Source organism: Clarias gariepinus, chromosome 11 (genome assembly GCF_024256425.1).
Source record: "Clarias gariepinus isolate MV-2021 ecotype Netherlands chromosome 11, CGAR_prim_01v2, whole genome shotgun sequence".
NCBI lineage: Eukaryota > Metazoa > Chordata > Actinopteri > Siluriformes > Clariidae > Clarias > Clarias gariepinus.
The window spans coordinates 23700016-23722039 of NC_071110.1; the positions used below are offsets into that span (position 1 = coordinate 23700016).

The window sequence follows — 22024 nt, forward strand, 5'->3', positions numbered from 1 at the left end:
AACAGATAAGTGTTTCTGTTTATGCGCACAGGTGCAGTGTGTGTTTGTGTGTTTGCACAAGTTATGAAGGCTGTAATACTGAGATGGACATATCACAGCTTAGCTTTCTGACCTATGAAAAACTGCTTAGATCAAGTGGGCTCTAATCCAATAATCACTAAGTAGTTAAAATTTATAGTAATATGCAAGCAGGCATTTTTTATCGTCAAAACATTGTGAAAACATGTTAACCGGTTATAGACTTGGAGATACTACAGGTTTTATGTTTTGAATGTTAGAATTACTTTCACCTAATCATGTTGGGCCAAAGTGCACTTCATTATATTGGTATTAAGCAATATCACACAAGAGGAAGTGTTGAAGGATTGAGTTGAATCTTAGCACAGTTGTGATGTGGCCATCAGCTCAACAGGGAATTGCCACAGGGACTTAGTGGCATAAGGGGTACCAAAAATAGCTAATAATGGATAAGGAGTAATGGTCTGGTTGTAAGCTTTAATTACTACATCAAAATTATTATCCCAGAAAGTCATTAATTTGACTTATATGGGGCTTGTTAACATCTATAGCAGGCATCAGATACAGTGAGGTAAATCCTGACTAGTTTTGCATTTGTGTAGTAAACTTTGTAGAGGACTTTGCATTGGATTAGGCAGTGGTAGGCACATATAGAGGAAGAGCAAACTAAGTTTATGTACAATTTTCTGTTAATTTTAAGTTAAAGGAGGCTTTTATCATGGTAAGGAATTTCGGGGAGGTTAACCAAAGAGAGTTTTTTAAGACACATGCACTTTATTTGTGTTGGGATTTATAGCTACAAGAATATTGGTCAAGGTTTTGGGAGGCAATCAGACATACCGTAACATCAACACTACCTCTAGGTAAACTGTACAATGTTGTACACCACCAAACTGGTGAGAAAATCATCGTCACCCGGGGCTCACCCATTCCCACAGCAACTAAAGGCCAGCATGTCCAGTCTGATTTAACAGAAAAGCCATACAGCACAAATAGCACAAAAAAGTCAATAGTGGAAATGACAAAAATTTCCCAGAACACCCAGAGCTCCACCACCCACCACATTCAGCCCCAGCAGGCAAAGAGCACAGGGGCAATGCACCTCCATGAGGCCAATGCAAGCCATGCAGTTTTTATGTTATTGCTGAGGTATCTCCATAGTTATATCCTTTCTATAGTTTTTATAATAGTTTCAGTGTTTTAAAGGTTCATCTTAAAAAATGAAATACTTAATTTTTTTTTTAAATAGAAAACATTATATTGGTGGGCATCTCTCTCTCTCTCTCTGGCTAACACACACACAAACACACACACACACACACACACAAACACAGAGAATACCATTAAAAGGACATTATTAAATATTAATGTTCTCAACCCCAGCATCAGTAATTCTGCCATCACAATATATTACTAGTGGTTGTCCCCCTCACTATAAAAACACTTTAAATACCTGAAAATCTTGTCACGAACATGTTGCTTTGTTCTTGCTCCCCCAACACAATTACCACTAAATACTTGTTATAATTAAAACTTTTTTTTTTTCTTCAGGAATGCAGAGTGCAGGAGCAAGAAGTAATGCAACCAGCTATTTGTTATCTGATATTTCAAGACATTTGTTTGAAAAGTTTTTGTTATTGCAGATCCTGGTTGTAATTTTCCTTTATATTAACTGCTTAATGATATTTACATTCTTGAAAAAGGATGTGTTTAGAGAAGAAACTAGATATATTTTGTTCGCACAAACTCTAATCGTGGACACTGCTTTCATTTTGGAATCTTATGTGCTTGCTGTCGGGAGTTTTTTTCAGTACCCTGTAAACATGGCCATTTGTACTTTAAGTTTTTTAACTCAGAATTTTTTCACCTGTTGTACACCACTGACTTTGGTGGCAATGTGCTTGGAACGCTATGTGGCTATATGCATGCCTTTAAGACATGCTGACATTTCCACAAGTAGGACCAGATTATATGGGCTTGTTATCATATGGAGTATCAGTTCTATAATTCCAATGTTTAATTTTATAGGATTCTGGGCATCAGCCCCACCTGATGCTCTCTTCTCCTCTGCTGTGTGTAATGCAGAGACAGTGTTAATTAAGGATTGGCAGGCACATGGTCGTGCTGTAATGTATGTCATCCTTTTTATTTTTATGGTCATCATTATTGTCTTCACCTACCTCAAGATAATGACTGCAGCCAGAGCTGCTTCCAATGAGAAAAAGAAATCAACCAATAAGAGTCTCAGAACTGTGCTGCTTCATGGTGTTCAATTGTTTTTGTGCATGGTGCAATTTTTCAACCCATACATAGAAATGGCATTTTGGAAGGTTGAGGAAATAACTCTTAGGAATGTAAGATATTCCAATTTTATTGTTTTCTTGTTTGCACCACGTAGCCTTAGTCCTTTGGTTTATGGTGTCAGAGATGAACATTTTTTTATAGTTTTAAAGCATTGTGCTTTGTGTGGTACTGACCACCTTTTGTCAGCAGTGTTTAAAAGCAAACTAAAAATAAGGCCAGTTTGAAATGTATGTATGTACAGTATGTATGTATGTATGTATTATTATTATTATTATTATTATAGAGCTATAATAGTAGTTCATTTGACAAAAAAAGTCACTAAAAATATATATATATAGAATTCTTCTCTGAAAATAAAGTAGATATGTGCATTTTTAACACACTAACACCAGTTCACTATGTTCTATGTAAATCTCAAATCTCCATAAAATCTCAGGAATTTTCGAGATCATGCCAGTTGCATTTAATTGCAGATTGGGCATTTGCACACAGTGATGTCCTCTATCCTCACAATGAAGACTAAATAATATTACTGTTAAATTTTAAAATAATTTTAATTCCTTTAAAACCCACATTCTCTTTCAATTTAATTGGGCCAGTCCACGTTTTGATTCTTTGGGGAAAAAGAAATTTAGAATTTTAATTAGATGTAAAACAAACGAGGGGCTTTAGGTTTTAATTACTGTATGCTTAAGGTAAATTTAGTTTTTTACAACTGCCAAAATACCAAAATTAATATGATATTTTATGAACAAGGTTTTCCTTATGCAGTCCTTACTAAATAATGTTTATAGTATTATCAGTTACAAAAGCAGGTGTGCGCTGCTGAATGGTGCATTGTTTACTGTGTTGGAACTGAAGAACTACCATCAGCTTTTCAACATTTTGCAATTAGAAGAGTTGTTCTAAGGCTGTGAATCATCAGATAATTGCTTTTTTTCATAAGTTAACACACTGTTGGCACAAGCACTTGGGTGTGTTACTTACCAACCTTTATCATGTCGATGACAAGGAAATATCTTTGGAGATGTTTAGCAGTGCAAAGAAAAGATCACTAATTCAGCTTAGGCCCCCGTGACCCCTACATAAAACAACAGGCTCATTCTTTGCTCCAATGCTGACCTCAGTATTTCTTTTTAAAACAAAAACCCTGAGTTGCATTCCCCTAAATGGCCATGAACCAGGCAGTAGGAAAATGTGGCAGTAATAAAATTGCAAATGAGGAAGAGCAGGAGCTGCTAGAACCTTACTAGAACCTCCCCCATACAAGCAAGGTAAAAACATGAGATTGCTCATAATTTATTTTAAATGGCTTTTTATTAATATAGTTATGTATATGTTGTATGTGCATAGGCAATTATATTTTTCTGAATTAAATTGTTGAAAAATTCCGTAAAAAGTATAAAATGTATTTATTCTTAAAATTATTATTTACTTTTAAATTATTATTATTATTATTATTATTTATTGTTATATTTATTATATGTTATATATAGCAAGCTTGTAATCTCAACATATTAACATAAGGGCTTGAAGGGAAATAGATTTCATAGTGTCATAGATATAGTGCAAGAAGTATGTGTAACATTAATAAAGCTTCACTACATTCATGATGTAAAAGGACTTTTGTTGTCATTGTCAAAGATCATGTTATATTTAAATTACTTAGTGATTAAAAAATAAAAGGTGAAGTTTTTACTGAGTCGAGCAAAACAGTGGCACACCGTTGGGCATTATACTGTATGTGGTATGTGGTAGCAGAAATGACTACACTAGTGACTATATATTTAAATTAATTACACTGTGCATTACGTTACATTATGAGGACACTGACCAGAAGAGTCTTGAGGAAAATACTGTAGCGGTAATTGAGACATCTGTGGCAATCACACATCCTTTCAGGACTGAGAGGATGAGCAGAAAAGTAGATAAGTGCAGTTCCTCATTAAGGCACCAGCAGTCTTCACACCCAGGTACATACATTGCATATTACTAACATCCATATGCTGATGCAAACACATTGCATAATTATTCTGACATATTTAAATTATGCTTTACACAACAACAGAACTGACAGGTTATACTATATAATGTATGTGCATGAATGGGCCAGTGTTATGTTGTGATTAGTATATAACCATTGAGGAGTTTTTGATTTAATTTCCCAAAAGTTTCTATTCAAAAAGCAGTTCAAGTTTTGGCAGCTCTTTGTGCTCTGGGACTACTTGGAGGTGTTACTGTAAGTGTTTGGTTAATAGGTAAGCCTTTATCAAGGGTCGTGTTTTAAACATAGAGATGAATATTTGTGTTGTACTGTACATGGACACTTTTAGTTTTCTTTTGTTTATTTATTATTATTTTTTTTTCATATAGTCAAACTGCTCTTAAAAACTACCTCAAATAGTTTGTCAGTGATAGATGACATCAAGAAGACCTCATTCTGTAATATATCAGATGACAGCAGTGTGACTGATCCCAGGAAAGGTATGTTCAGGCTTTTCATTCAAGAAGACAGCGGCACGAATAAAAGTGTTGAATGAAAGACTCCATCATAGAAAAAACTACACATGCATTATGAATAAAGTAAAATGAGTGGAGTTAAAAATTGTACGGTAGGACTGTATAGTATTTAAATGTATGCACAGTTAAATATGGGAATCTGACTTTTTAAAATGTGTGCATAATTATCTTATGACAGCAGAGATAGTTCCAGCTGCGCATGAATGATTGTTGGGTGCATTCGTGAGAAAGTCGAAAAAAAAATTTCTTTGCAAAGCAGATTGTGTTTGTTTGCAAAACACTGCATTTGTGAAAAGCACTCCATACGTTCTCTTCCCAATTTTTTTTTTTTGCATAATCTGTACTGTGCTGGAAAGTGCTTGGAGAGGTTTTGACTGAAAAGGGCTCAGTGTTTTACAGAATCAGTGCTGAGAACTCTTTACTGGAGATCCAGTTGGAGAGCCTGCAAACGTGGCTGCCTGTGTGTTACGAGCGCTGGAACTCTTCATTAGGCACCCTCGTGTGTCGACAGTTGGGTCAGCTGAGGTGAGCAAAGCTGACAGCTCAATCACACACACACCTCCACCTATCAACACTTTGTATATGTCAGGCAGCTGTGACTTCTGTCTGTGTGTTTTTACAGCTCTATTTATTAACAGGTGGCCAAGACATGCAATTAGAGATAAAATAATACAACCATGCAAGTTAATTTAGGAATGCCCTTTTAGGCACTTAACTAGTATTACTGGAGTTACACTGTTTATGTAGCCTGACTGTTCTACAGTGCCAGAAGTGCTGATAGTTGTTTCAGATGTGATACTTCTAGTTTATTAGAAAAATCATTAGGTTATTTGTACAGTGTACATTTTAATTGCTGTTGTAAATTATGTCAATGAACTAAATAACAATTTTTTTACTTTTCATAGATTAACCAAACACAAGGGTGTAAATTTGACAGACATTGGCCAAAGCTACACTGATGGCTTTGTTCAAATTACTTCAGAACATCAAAGCAAACTTGAACATATGTGGCAATTCAGGTATTCGTTTTCACCTACAAACTCTGACACATAATTAGACAATACTATACAATAATTGGATTTTTTTCTTTCAGGGGAAGCTGCAGCACAGGAAAGATTGTAGCTTTAAAATGTTTTGGTAATGAAAAAGATGCATATGAAATATTCTGGTGAAGCAACAAAAGCGTTGATCTGAAATTGAGGCTGAATTGTTTACTCCAAGTAGATTGTGGCACAAGAGCAAAGGTACCCAGGATAATTGGCGGTGTAGAGGCCACACTAGGCAGATGGCCATGGCAAGTAAGTCTCTACTACAGTAATCGTCACACCTGTGGAGGATCCATTATAACAAGCCAGTGGATCATCACAGCTGCACACTGTGTGTCCACGTAAGATTCCTCTTAACAAGAATATTACCACTTCACAAAACCTGTCATGACTCACTAATGTGTATTCTGCTGCATCTGGCATCCTGTCTCATTATTTTATCTTATTTAAACAACAGGTTGCATCATGTTTTCAATTGGATAGTCTATGCTGGGATTGTTACTCGCAATGCAGCTAAGTTGGCTCAGTATATCAGCTACAGTGTGGAAAAAATTATCTACAATAAGGATTACAATCACAGGAGTCATGACAGTGATATTGCGCTGATGAAGTTAAAGAATCCTTTGAATTTTTCAGGTGATACTAGCTCACATGCATTGTCCTTATACTGCACTTTTTATATTCATTCTATTTAATAGCAACGGCTGCAGATTTAAAAAAAAATTATTTTATTATTATTAATTAATTATTTTATTTATGACTTTTAAATAGTCATAAATGAATTGTTATAAATAAATGTTTTTGTCAACAAATTTTACCATCAGTTATGTGTTGACTGTTTGATGAAGTATGTTATGGGTACTACATCATTTAATAAGCAATATCTCATAATATGGAGTGCTGGATTGATGAATATAGCATTGCTGTAATGCAGATGTGGGCATGAGGGTACAGGTCAGGATGACATTTTAGCCACGCTACTAATGTCTTGTTTTGACTAGGATAATGTTTTATTTATTTATTTATTTATTTGTTTTCTCTTTTTTTTAGGCAAAGTATTTTTTGGTATTTTTAAATATAAAAAAAAAACAATTAAACAAAATCAAAAATAATTATAAAAAATTTGATGTTGTTATTATTAAAATACTTTTTAGTTGATATTGTAATGATAGCATACAGTAGGCACGTACACAGTACAAGCAATGCCATAAGTATTGGCAAAACTTTTGACATGACCAGCAATATTTTTGTGTCTATAACTAAAATTTTCCAGTAAAGCCTAAGCCAATTACCATATACACAGATTAGGAAGTGGCCTGTTCTGATAAATCCAACTTGGCATTTTCTCCTTGGGAAGGCTTTGCATTCATGTGGATGTCACTTTGACACATGCCACCACTTTCTCCTGGCATTCATGTGGCTGTCACTTTGACATATGCCACCACTGACCTAAATACTGTTGCAGATCAAGTGAACCCTTTCATGTAAACAGCATTCCTTAATGGTCCTAGTGGCCTCTTTCAGCAAGATCCTTTCCGCAATATAGTGAGCACTTTTACACTACACAAACTGTTAAAACATAGTTTGAGGAACAAAGTTCAGAGTATTGATTTGGCCTCCAGTTTCTCCAAGATCTTGAAGTTCTAATTCATGTCACCTCCTTGCAACAGGACTTAAAGGATCTGCTGCTTATTCCTTGGTGCCAGATACATTCAGAGGTCTTGTGAAGTCAAAGCCTGAAAAAATCAGACCTGTTTTGTCAGCAAAAGTAGGCCCTACATAAAATGTATGGCTTAAGATTAAGTGGTTTTATTACTACTGTTAATAGGTATAGATTTTGTTGTCTGTGCAATGTATTTGTATTAAAAAATACAGCCTCCCACACACATGGCAGGGTCAGTATAACAATGTGTAATGTCCTGAGAAACCACTGGTATACAAGGCACTAAATAGGTTGGTCAAAATAAAAGGAACATTTATATCACTGAAAACCTTTATACCCCAGGAACAGAGGTATTTCAATGCACTTTACCAGACATGGCATTAACAGAAGATGCAAACAACCTATCATCAGTAGGATTGAGAATGCCAGAATAGAAATAAAGAGATGACCTGCAATAGTTCTGGAGCAAAGCTTAATCATTGCCAAGGTATCGTAAAGGCCAAATCTGCTTATGAGCCAAAACATATGTATAAGCTAAATTTTTAGGTGGTGTCATTAGAGACATGGCTTGTGGCTTGCATATCTGCTTAAAGAATAAACTGACTAACTTCTACTGATGATGATAGTAATAGTGCCATCAGAATAAATTCTGAAGTCCATAGACTCATTTTGTCTGCCTGTTTAGAAAGAAATGCATCCAGTTTTATTGGAACCTCATTATACAATGCAATGACTCAAAACCTGAGGAATAGGAAAAATCTCTTAAACCAAAAAAGAACTAAAAAAAAAAAAAAAACTAATGTACAATGAATCAAAATTATTAGAAATAAATGTCATTCTGGATCTATGTCAGTTATACAAGCAAAATATTAGCAACTAAATATTGTTATATTGTTTAAGACATCCATAATTTTTTATTTATTTATTTTATTTTTTGCTTTAAAAAACATAATTAAAGAGTGGAATCTAAGCTTTACCTCAGGGGACTCAACAAAAATATATTGCAATATCATTTTTGACATTACAGCTTTATATATATTACACAGTTATTAAATGGTAGTTAATCATTGTTAATCTCTTCATGTCATCTAAAGTTATGTGAGGAAATATGATTATATATTACATAAAAAAAATGTTTTATTTAAATACAGACACCATCAGGCCAGTATGTCTACCACAGTATGACCATGAACTACCAGGAGGAACATTGTGTTGGATATCTGGTTGGGGATACACACAGTCTGAGGATGGTAAAAGTATACAGTACAGGCCAAATTTTTGGACACACCTTCACTCAATGTGTTTTCTTTATTTTCATGACCATTTACATTGGTAGATTCTCACTGAAGGTATTAAAACTATGAATGAACACATGTGGAGTTATGTACTTAACAAAAAAAGGTGAAATAACTGAAAACATGTTTTATATTCTAGTTTCTTTAAAATAGCCACCCTTTGCTCTGATTACTGCTTTACACACTCTTGGCATTCTCTCTATGAGCTTCAAGTGATAGTCATCTGAAATGGTTTTCCAACAGTCTTGAAAGAGTTCCCACAGGTGTTTAGCACTTGTTGGCCCCTTTGCCTTCACTCTGCGGTCCAGCTCACCCCCAACCCGGTGACTATGGAGACCTTTTTTTTGTTAAGTATATAACGCCACGTGTTCATTCATAGTTTTGATGCCTTTAGTGAGAATCTACCAATGTAAATAAAGAATAAAGAAAACACATGGTGTGTGTGTGTGTGTGTGTGTGTGTGTGTGTGTGTGTGTGTGTGTGTGTGTGTGTGTGTGTAAGTATTATTCTAACTGGGAGTAAAAGTTGATTACCATAAATGTCAGTTTATTTTGCTCTGAACAGTACATATTCCTGACACGCTGAAAGAAGCTCAAGTGCCCTTGATAAGCACAAAGAAATGCAACAGCTCTTGTATGTATAATGGAGAGATCACGAAAAGAATGCTTTGTGCTGGCAACACAGAGGTTAATGTTGATGCCTGTCAGGTAAAGTTTTGATCTGAACACACTTAGACAATAAGACTTCTTTTTGGAAAAGAAAAGATAGTAAGACATTTCCGCTTTTCCACAGGGAGACAGTGGAGGCCCACTGGTTTGCCAAGATAATAATGTTTGGAGGCTGGTTGGAGTTGTTAGTTGGGGAACAGGCTGTGCTGAGGCTAATCATCCTGGAGTCTACACAAAAGTATCTGCATTTCTAGGCTGGATTTATGGGATAATAGAGGTATGTTGTAAAAATGAACATTTAGGCCATTAATTGGTTACAGTATTAACTAGCCTTGATATATTTCCTGTATTTCCTTCCATGCAGACTAACTAGGAAACTGAGTGAAGTTCTCCTGTAAAAGAACTACTGTAAAAGTTGGATCTTCAAGTTATTATGGACATTGTATGAGATTTATTTTTGTAATAATATCACCACTAAAATGTCATATCTATTAGGGACAATTTATAATCACGTTCCCCAAATGTTATGACACTTTTATATTTTGGCATAAAACTGTTTCCTCTTTACAGACTATTTAATATTTTCCCATACTCTATAAGTTTAAAACATGTTATTCAATAATATTCCATGTTTATAAGACCATTTCTTTACATTATTAAATTATTATTATTTATTTATTCCCTTAATTACTTTGCATTGAACTGTGTTTGCTCTTGTTTAAATTGTTGTTTAAAATATAATACAAAAAAGAAATTTAGAGACCTACATCTTATAGACATGTCAAATGAGGTCACATGACCTTGGTGGCAATGCAGTCTTTTTGTTGGCAACAGGATGTCTATTTACATTATAAATTATAAACCATTCTGTATACCTGTATGGCATGTTTGGGAAAAGTGTGCAGCCATGTCAGTGGATTGCTTTTTGTTTTGTTATTATGTGATTGCTGATACATGGAATGTTTCAAAAACCTGCACCAACCCGAAGTCACAGTGGAGGACGGGGCTTATACTTGGCTATTCCAAGGAATAAAAAATACTGCTACTGGCGGGGTCAGCATTATGTGGAGGTCAAGAGGCCAGCCATCTCTTATCTAAATAAGAAATCCTGGAGGACAGTTGATTCCTTGCTTATCAGAAATAGCCAATCAGAATGTACAGTATATTCTTTTAGTATTATTTATATTCTTTTAGTTTGTTGATTTTGACAATTTTAATGACAATGTATTATGTACTTATTAATGTCTATGATTATAGGATGCCTCAGCAATGATTAATTTTACATCCACTAATAAAGTACAGCAATTAAAGCTCTTAAAGATGAAAATATCAGGCTTGTTATTTAATTATAAACAGCTTAAATAAATTAAAAGGCATTCATTGTAATTGATTAGTATAATAGATGAGTAACTAGACTACTGTGTCCCCTATCGCATTTGGTGACACCATCAAAGCAGATTTAACATCAGAGTTTTTACACAAGCCTAATGACGCCACTGAGTAGAGCAAATCACTACTAGTAATTATAATCACAAATTTATATTAACAACTGAACTGACCAGTTAAGCTCAGTTCACTTTTTATTTGCTAACAATAGCAGTCATGATTTGATGAAGATTTTGTACCTCCTTTAGTGCCTTACATTTTGTACCTTATTGTACATCACAATCTACTTCAAGTCATTCTTGGAATGGAAATTGTCATGAGCCACTCTCTCTATTTCTCTCTCTCTCTCTCTCTCTCTCTCTCTCTCTCTCACACACACACACACACACACACACACACACACACACAGCTGTTGCACATACTGGGACCACTTTTCTTTCAATATAAAAAATGCTATTTAAATTTTACTTAATATAATCATTCAGTGTGTACATGAAAAGTTATTTTTGAAGAAACTGCTTAATATTCTTTTTGTTTCATTTACCTTCATTAGCTCATTATTTATCCTTGTAAATCTCAGTGGAATTTTAACATCTAAAATGTTTATTTTTATAATGAATTATCTTATACTGATTTACATGTGTTTAACATTGAGTATGTAACATTAAATGACATAAGTCCTTCTGGATACAGTTACATACACTTTAGTTTTCTGTACATTTACAGTAATAAACTGACTGTAGAATTACCAGAAAATAAATTTAAATGCAATATTTTTGATCACTTGAAGGATGGATGGGTTCAAACAAAGGTTGCCATGTTTTAAATGTTTAAAAAGAAATAAATCTAATCATGCACTTCCACAAATTCTTATTCACTGACTCACATGGCTTTATTCAGAACTTCATCAAATTTTTTTGATTTGATGTAAAACCGGGTTGTTTTGACAATGCATATATTGTTAGAGATTATAAAATTTGTTTCAGTTTTCTCGATTATAATCAATTATTAGTACTTAAGGATGTATAATTACTATATTTGTCTAAATCAATCAATCAATCTAGCTAGCTAGCTAGCTAGGTATTTATTTAGTCAAGTAAATGTGCTGTGTTTTAACCTAGAGTACAGGAAAAGCTACAATGGAAATGTAGATTTAGAAAAAAAAAGAAAAAAAAACAGAATTTTTTATTATACAACACCTGCAGCATTACACATAATCCTGTACCAATGTTGGGTGTAACGCATTACAAAGTAACGCGTTAGAGTACTTGGATTACTTTTTTGATGTAACGAGTAATCTAACGTGTTAGGTTCGCCATTTAAGTACTGTTATTTAGTTATTTTTTCAAAAATATAATCTGTTATTCAGACAATTTATGTAATCCGTGAGCCAGACAGCAGTGACTCCCAATCCATTAGTGTGTGTGTGTGTGTGTGTGTATGTGTGTGTGTGTGTTTGTGTGTGTGTGTTTGTGTGTGCCTAATCACAGTGCCAAAACTTGCAGTGAATCATGATGAACCGTACTTACGGCCACCGTGCGAAATCGCGTAGGTAAAAAAGGAGTATAAGTAGTTACCAGATTATGTTATATATAACTTTGCTGAGTCATGAGGGTAGAATAATTATAAAGGTCTTGACTAAAACAATATGAGGAATCACAAAGGAGTTTTCATTTTCTTCAATGGAAAAGTAGTCTAACTAATTACTTTTATCAAAAAGTAACGCTGTAATGTAACTGATTACTTTTTAAACACAGTAATTTTTTAATGTAGTTAGTTATTTTAAAAAAGTAAGCACTTTTCTGTACATGCTGAATGTACAGGTTTTTTTTAAATATTTGGCCACTTTTTACATCACTGCCATCTGGTAGTCAGTGTACATTTTAAGATTTCTTCACATTTAGCCTTGTCTTGGGTGCGAGCTCTTCCTCCAAACACTCAAAACAATAAGCGTGGAGATCTCTTTCACATGGATGCACACATCTCCTTTGACTCTGCCATATTTATGGTGAGTAATAACTTTCTATTTCGCTTTCTTAGCTAAAAAGTGCTTGCACACATGCACACACACAATGCGGATCTTGAAGACAAAAAGTCCTAAGAATGTTTCCGGTTCAGTCCCATTTATAACCTGCAGATGCACCTCATCAGATGACGTCACCTGACCGAGGTTATATAAGCCAAAGTTTTTGCCGTGTTTGACACACACGTGCGTCACAACCGGGGAACAAGGAGATGTTCCCATAGCGTTTTTCTGCAGCATCGAGTGTAGCTTTTGGAAGGGAACATCCAACTTCTTTTGCAATTACCTTTTAAGGCTTTCCCTCCTTATGGAGGATGTCAATGATGGTTTTCTAGACAACTGTCAGGTCAGCAGTCTTTCCCATGATTGTGCTTCCTACTGAACCAGACTGAGAGACCATTTAAAGGCTAAGAATTCCTAATCATTTAAATTATGACAAATCAGGGCTTGAACTATCTTGCTTTGCATGTAATGAGTCTATCTCATATATTAATTTTATCTCTAATGTTACTGCATTACTGAAATAAATGAACTTTTTTAGAGTCTTACCTGTATAGTTTATGATAATAGGATATATATACTTCCAGTAATATTGTTAAAAATCTTTTGGCAAAATGTTTGTGTTTAACACACGCTATCGCACAGAAATCCTCAAAAAAAGCACTGTCTGTCCTTGTACACATTTTTCACATGTGTAAAGTGGTACTACTTTCTGACATCCATGCACATACTTACAGCATTGGTCAGCCAGTAGAGCAAATGCAGAATAAAGTGTCGCCGCCTATCAGGGAGAATAGGAACAACACAGTGATGTTGGACCAACGGCAATATACACCGAGTTGGATGTATAGTTCTTTCAATGTTATTTATGTACTAGATTGTTGTGATGGGTCGTTCATGAACGATTCGTTCTTTTTGAATGAATCTTTAACATGATTTAGATGAACGAGTAGTCTCGGAGAGTGATTCATTCATTTTCTATTAGGCGCGCATGCTGAGAGCATCGTAACACCTCCGTATGTTATATACAGGAAACAGAAATGAGTAGTTACCTTTGAGTCTTTTCAGTTGTTAGTCGTTCCTTGTTTTGTCACGTGACTCCCATAGACGCTATGCAGTGCAGTACACAGGAAACAGTATTGAACGATTCTGCTAGTAAGTCTTCGAGTCCCGAACCGTTCGTTCTTTTGACACGTGACTCCCAAAGACGTTATGCAGTACAGTACACAGAAAACAGAACTGAACGATTCTTTTTCAATGATTCTTCTACTCAGAGTCGTTCATTCTTTTGACACGTGACTCCCATAGACGCTATGTAAGGCAGTACACAGAAAACAGAATTGAACGATTCTCAGCAATGAGTCTTCAAGTCTCGAGTTGTTCGTTCCTTAGTCACGTGACTCCCATAGATGCTATGCGGTGCAATAGATTCAAAAGAACGAACAACTCAGATTGGAAGATATAAGAGGTGAGCTTCTCATACTGTTTATTATAATATGTCCTTAGTTGTACTGTAATATTTTCATAACTGGAACTATAGCCAAAATTTGTGTATGTAGATGTATTGGGGATATTTTTATTGAAAACGTAACAATTTAATTTATTTCTGATCAAAAGAACGAAATGAATAAAATGACTCAAAAAAAGATTTGTCCATTTTGATAAACGAGAATCAAAGAAACAAGTTGAAAGGTGGTTCATAAAGGTAAGTAATGTACTTAAAATATAATCCTACCGAAAGGTGAAAGGTGGTTCATGTACATAAAATATAATCCTACCGAATCCCCTGGGAATGTTTACACAAATATTAGTTAAACCTATGCTTGATAACCATAAGTTTTTACAATTCATAATAACAATGAAGGTGGCATGGTAGTGTAGTGGTTAGCACTGTGGTCTAGTACCTTAAGAGTCTAGGGTTTCATTTCTGCCTCAGGTCTGTAGCTTGGAGTTTGCATATCCCTCCCTCCCTTGGAATTTCCTATGGGTACTTTAGTCCGAAGACATACATATTAGGTTACCTGAAGTTCCAAAATTGCTCATTGTGTGTGCGTGTGTGTGCCTGTGTGTGTGCTTTGCAATGGATTGGCACCCTGTCCAGGGTGTACCTCACCCTAAATCTCATGGGATAAGTAACAGGTCCCAGGGACCCTGTATACAAAATAATATATATAATTTATGTTATTATATATTTATTATGAATTGTAATTAATAACAATTAATTATCTTGCGCAAATAAGTAAATCAGTTCATGGAAGCCGATTGTTGACGCACACTTCCTTTCTTGAGCATCTAGTACTGTGGCAATTATGGCCAAAGTCTTTGTTTAGAAAGCATAATCAAATTCTTACGTTTTAAGATTAATAAAAATAAAAAGAATTATTGGCTGCACTTACTGGCTGCAACCTTGAATAAGGAATCAGCAATATTAGAGCATAGAGCTCTTAGCATAGAGCGATGGGAAAGTTCACATCATATTACAAAACCTTGTAGTACTGTATCAATATTTGAAATAACAGCTGACAAAACTTTTTTAATACAGTACATCATAAACCAGTAAAAAAAATCCTACTAAAACTGTTTGAGAAATGTAAATGTTATTGTCGAGCTGGCTATAAGTGACACCTTCTTCTTCTTCTGATTTTTGTTGTTTAACAGTGGTTAGAATCCAGTAGGTAGGTTATGTTACCTCCAAATGTAGTAAATAAATAAAAATTCTCTCATTCTCTCTCATCTTCACTGTCTCAACTCTCAGTAATACTCAGCATCTAATTAAAGTTCTATAGGTTGTTTCACCGCCACCAATAGATCTCTCTCTCGCTCGCTCCTCTGCTTCCCTGTCCATTAAAGCTTATTTTCCAGTCAAATCTTCCGCAAAAAAAGAGTATTAAATGCTTCTTTCTCTGATCAGTTACTTCTATTCTAAAGGACTCTGAACATTGCTTTTTTACTCTCCCTAGTTCTTGGATTTGTGCCATTATATATCCTCTCCTGTATATACTTGACAGTGTCATTTTATGGCATTCTTTACAGAGATCCGTTGAGTTTTTTATTCTTATTATTTTTTTTTTTTTAAGGCCAGCTCGTCAGACCTTTTATGACGAAACCGATGATGTACCACAGCTGAACAGACCAGTGCGCCATCTACTGGACATGTTGATGACTATGGTACTTGCTTAGGTGCGTCCAGATCAGCCTGAAGTACCCTGTAAAGTATACAGCACATGATGTTCAGCCGTGTTAAGTATGATTCCAATACACAGGGAGTGAAAAGATTTGCAATATATATTGGACCTTGCTGATGCGCGGGAAAAATAGAGCTATAAAATAGTATCATTATTAAAGAGGATGACTTAATAGTAATATGACACAGTTTATCGTAACTTATTAATCAAATAATTTATTTATACTTTATAATGTCCGCCGTGTGAAACAACGGGAGCAACATTAATCCGAGGTTCGCACGGAGGAAGTGACGTCTGTGATGGTGACGTTGCAGGGTGTTTCGAACGATTTTTGTCGAGGGAAGTTCCCTTAACCGACATACACTTCGGAATAGAACGCAGCCCTACATTCTAATATAGTGCCCTGCGGAGGGTGTACGAAGTCTTTAAACCCTACTGAAGTGCACCAATGTAGTAAGCAGTGACCTATTTGTGATTTAGCTGTTAGTTGGGGCTTGTATCTATGGAAACGGACGATACTAACAAAAGTTTTGTTTTACACTGGTCTGTTCGGTATAGTTTTAGTGTGTTTCATAGTTTATTAAAACTACATTTGCGACCAAAATAAACAATTAGGTATCTGATTCTTAGCTAATCTTAAAGTTATCTCACTAACATTAAACTGCGAGTTTAGACAAGCACTGGCGCGCAGTTAGCCAACTAAATTAGTTAAGTGTAGATAAGTTATTAAAGCATGGAGGTTTCCGCATCTGCTCTAAACCATGTGAACGATTTCTGGTCCATGCTGGATGAAATGGCACAAAATAATCCTGATGAGTACAATAATTTTATCGCACGACAGATGCGAGACGGTGCGGAATATTTTTCACCACCTGAGCCTTACACCTGTCTCCGCGTATCTGTACAGGTAAATTAAAAAAAAGAATAAAAAAAAAAAGCAGGTAATACACCTAGAGCAGATGGCATCATGTTTTAAAGCTTGTACGACTCCTTCCAGAAGCCACAACTTGGGATGCTGTACGTAAACGTGTGCAGCTGGAAGCGAGTCCCTGCTCCGGCCTCTCCTACTCAGCCTGTTCCCGTGTGTGGTGGAAAATTGGAGAGCATTTCTCAAGGTCAAGGTAAACCTGATTTTCCGTATGACATCTACAACATAATTAAAATTAAATAAACAAAATATGATAAGTTCAATGTAAAGTTCAGTCTAACATGAACTTATCTGCAAACTTTTTTGGAGGATGCAGTTGTAGCTTTGTGTGCTAATCCCTACACAAAGCAAAGTTTATTGCCCCTGCATTGACTATTTTCAGCATAAAAATATTTATTTATATTTTATAGCACAGTAGTTGGTCAACACTTTTTTTTAAATTTTATTAATAACTAACTTTAAAGGAAAAAAAGGTCCCATACAAACAACCCCTAAAAATCATTGTGTAGGGTTCCCTTTACTGTATGTCTCGAGGATAATATTGGGGGTACATTCCTCGGATGTCCTCTGGACCTTTGTAAGACAGTATGCAAACGTTCGGAGAATGTCCTACAAACATTTTATGTTGGCCAAAATCATTGACACTACTAATACTAGTACTAATAATAGGCTAATATATTATTGCTGATATCATCTTCACCAGATGATAGAGTGAATACGTTGCTGTTGCAGCACACAGAAACATATGGTGAATTACTGCAGGGTCTTAATTAATGACGTGCAGCCATTACGGGCAATAAATCTGAAAGACTAAAAACATTTGCATGGGGACTAAATGTCAATGTCAAAAAAGTGTCCACTGTTTGCTAGGTTATTATGCCTTTTAACCCTTTCACACAGTACACCAGCGTTACATTTTGACAATGTACCATTTTAATGGACATTTTCAGTCAGTAGGCTATTGTTACAGCTATAAACAAATTAATCTCCCTGGCCAAAAAAAAATACAAAATAAGCCATGCACTGTAATATTTGATGTTTTAGAAACCCAGACTCGAAGAATGCAACTCACAATTCAAAGATTACATCAATGAAAACCAGCAGGGGTAATCCAAGTTCGAATGTCCAGTAAACAGGCAAGTGTCAGGCGATGTACAATGTGCATTAACTACATCATGCTAAACTTATAAACGAAGAAGCAAACATGGTCAAAATCCAAAATCGCATGCAAATATCAAAAACCTTTTTAATAACGAACAAGCCACACAGAGCATTTACTTCGCAAAGACCAGAAGTGTGTGAATATCTTTTATCTGGGTCTGTAATTAGTCTGTAATTAGGTGTGTTAGAATTCAGTGCCGGTCCCAAGCCCGGATAAAATGGGAGGGTTGCGTCAGGAATGGCATCCGGGTAAAACCTGTGCCAAGTTGTAGTGCGGACTGGGTATTCCGCTGTGGCGACCCCTTGCCTGGAGCAGCCGAAAGACCAACAACAGAATTCAGGTGAGCTAGAGCATTGGGAGTTGTAGTTCTTGTTAGTTGTTGTCCTGGTTCTGACATCATTGAACAACCTTTAGGTTTGATTACAGAGCACATTGGCTGTGCAATTGTTTTGAAAACATCATGCAATAACATACAATTTATTATTCATTCTGTCCAGAGGCATTATTTTTTTGGCTGAGATCTTGTATTGATGATGGGAAAGTCAAAGAACTCTATAAAGTATTTTCCAGTTCATTCAATAGATACTTAATAAGGCTATGCTCATGACACTTTGGTGGCCAATTTGTGTTTCCTCAAGCTTCCTGAAAAATTTTAACCATTGTTATCCGGGAATATGCTCGTGGCATAAGGAAAGAAAACCCAACTGATGGAATAATCTGGCAATTCAGTACATTCAGGTTGTCAGTTGATTTTTTAAAATTTATTTTTATTTTTTTTTGCCACATAACTGACCCTGTACCTGAGCAATTGAAGCAACTCCAGATCATAGCACTGCCTCTAGAGGCTTGTACAGTGGCCACTATGCATAATGGGTGCTCCTTATAGGGGCCATCAAACTGCACCTGTCCTCTGCAGCTTCACCAATGTTGGGGGATGTTACTTTTTAAAGTAACTAATTACATTACAAAATTACTCTCTATTAAAAGTAATCAGTTACATTACAGCATTACTTTCTGATAAAAGTAACTAGTTAGAGTACTTTTCCATTGCAGAAAATGAAAACTCCTTTGTGATTCACATCCATGAGCATGTTCTCTCTCCCCATGTCCATAAACCTCGTCCTCGGCCTTTTTCTCTCCTTCTGCCCAACTTATTTGTCCTCAATGTGCACATACTCAAGCTATCTCAATATAGCTTCTTTCATTTTGTCTCCAGTCTGTCCTAGCTATGCTGTCACCCTAATGCACTTATGTCTAATCCTGCCCATCAAAATCATCCACAATGTATATCACAACCTCTTCAAATCTGCCATCTCCAGCTTCACCTCCTCTTTGTCTGTGCTACTGCCTCCAAACCATGTAACATAATGTCATACTGCTGTTTTCATTTTCACACATGCACATACCTTTTTATCACAAACTATTACCACCCTGCATGCACTTTTCTCCACTTCTCTATTACACCTTCCATTACTTTGGACATTACTTTGGACTTACCAGTAATGGTAAGTATTTGAACACACTACACCTTCACCACCTATACTCCCTGCAATCGCACCATTCTGCGCATACAAACACTGAAACATCTTGGTGCAATTATAATCAATATGAGCAGTTTTGCAATGCCACTGTGCCAGTCTGGTTGGTAAACAAGGACTAACTGGTAACTGTTTAACAATTGTCATTGACGAATTATGTGTAAAAAATGCAATAGTACTGTGGCAAACATTTAAAAAGGTTTTTAAGGGTATAATCAACAGGCTTCTGTTTGTAAAAAATTCTTACAGTTTGTATGAATAAAAAAATTATTTAAAAATCCATATTCATCATATCAGTAGTTTGTGAAATACTCAAATCAGCCTGTCTAGTTTTAACAACTATGCCACACTTCTTTTTTCCCTTATTCTTATGTATGATGTGACCATTAACTAAAGCATGTATTACCACCTAACAGCTCCAGGGTCCCTTTTTTGTTTGAGTTTTACATATTGCTGCCAAGGAATAACAGACAGTGCAATCTCTGGCTATATGGCTATATGCTTGTTTTTTTGTTTGTTTGTTTTTTGTAGAGATTTACAATATAGTGGATGTGGCCTTCAACCCAGAGGTTCTTCACAGAGCAGAGAAAAACTCACAAGAAAAGGAGCAGATACACCTCCTGGCTCTAAACTTTATCCAAAAGCAGCATAAGCTGCACCTGTCACAACACTACACTGTCATGAAGGCCAAACTAAAGGGCATTCTACAGGATATGAAACACCGGCTAATGTCACTTCATCGGCCACTAAGCCAGGATAATTCTCAATTTCAATTTAAACCAGGTAAAAGACAAATATTAACCAGTCTGAAAGACAGAGGGGAGAAAATTATTACTTGTTTTCGGATGTAAGAAGATGCCTTGATATTTGATCCTATATTCAGTTCTTATTAGTATGAATTTTTGGTCACCGTGCCAGTGATTTTAAAGTGTGTTATTTAGTTTTGACAATTAATTTCCACAGCCCAGTCGTTGCTTCAGCAGATCAGCTCACTGCGAATAGAAGAAGAGGAGTCCTGCATTCAGCTAAATGAGGGACAAAAAGACAAAGAAAAGGTCAGGCCAGGACTGATAGAGGTGATCTCCAGCACAGAGATTGTTCCGCCTCAGCAGCCAAAACATCAGATGACAGTGTGCTCACTGAGCAGTGACTCAGTCAAGAAGATAAAGCTGTGTGTAGAACTGCCTGAAATAAGCTCTGTCTCCCAGTGCCAGCTCAGCATCAGCCAGGTTAGACGCACCACATGTATTTACATTTACTATGCATTTAGTGGGAGCCCTTATCCAAAGCAACTCACAACTGCTCTGAAATAAATTTAACATAAGAACTGTAAACTTGGATTAATTGAATTCAATTGAATAGAAATTCTTGCATAATTATTGTAATATTTATATAATAATAATAATAATAATAATAATAATTTGTATCATTATTATAATTATAATTATTATTGTCCAGCACAGTGGTGTAGTGGTTAGCATTGTGACCTCGCAACTTCAGTGTCAAATGTTCGATTCTCACTTTATGTCTGAGTTTGCATATTCTCCCTGTGCTTGGTGGGTTTTTCTGCGTACTCTGGTTCTCTCCCACAGTCCAAAGACATGTACATTAGGTTAATTAAAGTTCCCAAATTTTCCATGGTACACACACACACGTATAGAAAAGAATATGAATGAATTATTATTATTGTTGTTGTTGTTGTTGTTACAATTTTTTTTTTGCTGTTGTTTTTAATCACTTTTATCAGATGTTTATTTTACTGAAGTATTTTTATATATTGTCTTTTGATACCAACATTTGTATTTTCAGGATGACATAATGCTGGAAGTGGAACAGTTGTATTTTCTTCATCTTTGGTTTCCTGAGCGAGTGAAAGAGGACACGTGCCATGCAACATTCAACAAGAAGAAACATATCCTCACTGTTACAGTAACTGTACTGTAAATTCAATGAGTAGGTTTCCTGAAAATCATAATCTACTGCTTACACTCCTTTTTCTCCTTTTTGATTAAATCAAACATCTACTGTATGCTATGGTATATCAGTGTCTTTATCCTTATAGTGATATTCATGACATTAAATTAACTGAATAAATTTTTCAAATTGACAGGTTTGCAGACAATAAAATTTAAGGAGTTGATAAACTCATGATGTACAGGAAATGCATCTTTATTAACACAGTGGACAAACATTCGATTTAACATGAATAAAACCACTAGACCAACATGCACACTATACAGAAATTATTTTCAACAGCACATTGTGTATTAAAATGATACTTTTTAACA

At 35.5% G+C, this 22024-nt stretch overlaps 3 protein-coding genes across 4 annotated transcripts; all 3 read left to right on the forward strand.

Annotated features, from left to right (window-relative positions):
* The first annotated feature begins 1571 nt into the window (after positions 1-1571).
* On the forward strand, positions 1572-2546 carry LOC128533082 (odorant receptor 131-2-like). Its single transcript, XM_053507286.1, has one exon. It carries the CDS (start codon positions 1572-1574, stop codon positions 2544-2546), a length of 975 nt encoding a protein of 324 aa, XP_053363261.1.
* A 1656-nt stretch (positions 2547-4202) lies between these two features.
* Positions 4203-9887, forward strand: tmprss5 (transmembrane serine protease 5). The gene is made up of 12 exons (XM_053506911.1): positions 4203-4295; positions 4494-4580; positions 4696-4806; positions 5232-5367; positions 5748-5861; positions 5936-5979; positions 6067-6231; positions 6342-6524; positions 8703-8801; positions 9411-9553; positions 9639-9791; positions 9879-9887. The coding sequence occupies exons 1-12, from the start codon at positions 4235-4237 to the stop codon at positions 9885-9887; spliced, it is 1305 nt and encodes a 434-aa protein (XP_053362886.1). The 5' UTR covers positions 4203-4234.
* A 6656-nt stretch (positions 9888-16543) lies between these two features.
* Positions 16544-22022, forward strand: pih1d2 (PIH1 domain containing 2). Of its 2 annotated transcripts, XM_053507289.1 has the most exons (6): positions 16544-16561; positions 16950-17015; positions 17106-17229; positions 20268-20519; positions 20700-20965; positions 21546-22022. In XM_053507289.1, the coding sequence occupies exons 2-6, from the start codon at positions 16950-16952 to the stop codon at positions 21678-21680; spliced, it is 843 nt and encodes a 280-aa protein (XP_053363264.1). In that variant the 5' UTR covers positions 16544-16561; the 3' UTR covers positions 21681-22022. The 2 variants fall into 2 exon arrangements, with proteins under 2 accessions (XP_053363264.1, XP_053363263.1); XM_053507288.1 differs by lacking the exon at positions 16544-16561 and having other exon boundaries at positions 16653-17015.
* The last annotated feature ends 2 nt before the right edge of the window (positions 22023-22024 follow it).

Bases quoted from the DNA above. Each gene is read 5' to 3' on its own strand.
- LOC128533082 (XM_053507286.1), top strand. From the start codon at position 1,572: ATGCAGAGTGCAGGAGCAAGAAGTAATGCAACCAGCTATTTGTTATCT.
- tmprss5 (XM_053506911.1), top strand. From the start codon at position 4,235: ATGAGCAGAAAAGTAGATAAGTGCAGTTCCTCATTAAGGCACCAGCAG. The intron at 8,802-9,410 runs GTAAAAGTATAC...TGCTCTGAACAG, and splicing joins ATACACACAGTCTGAGGATG to TACATATTCCTGACACGCTG. The intron at 9,554-9,638 runs GTAAAGTTTTGA...GCTTTTCCACAG, and splicing joins TTAATGTTGATGCCTGTCAG to GGAGACAGTGGAGGCCCACT.
- pih1d2 (XM_053507288.1), top strand. From the start codon at position 16,842: ATGGAGGTTTCCGCATCTGCTCTAAACCATGTGAACGATTTCTGGTCC. The intron at 20,520-20,699 runs GTAAAAGACAAA...TAATTTCCACAG, and splicing joins TCAATTTCAATTTAAACCAG to CCCAGTCGTTGCTTCAGCAG. The intron at 20,966-21,545 runs GTTAGACGCACC...TTGTATTTTCAG, and splicing joins GCCAGCTCAGCATCAGCCAG to GATGACATAATGCTGGAAGT.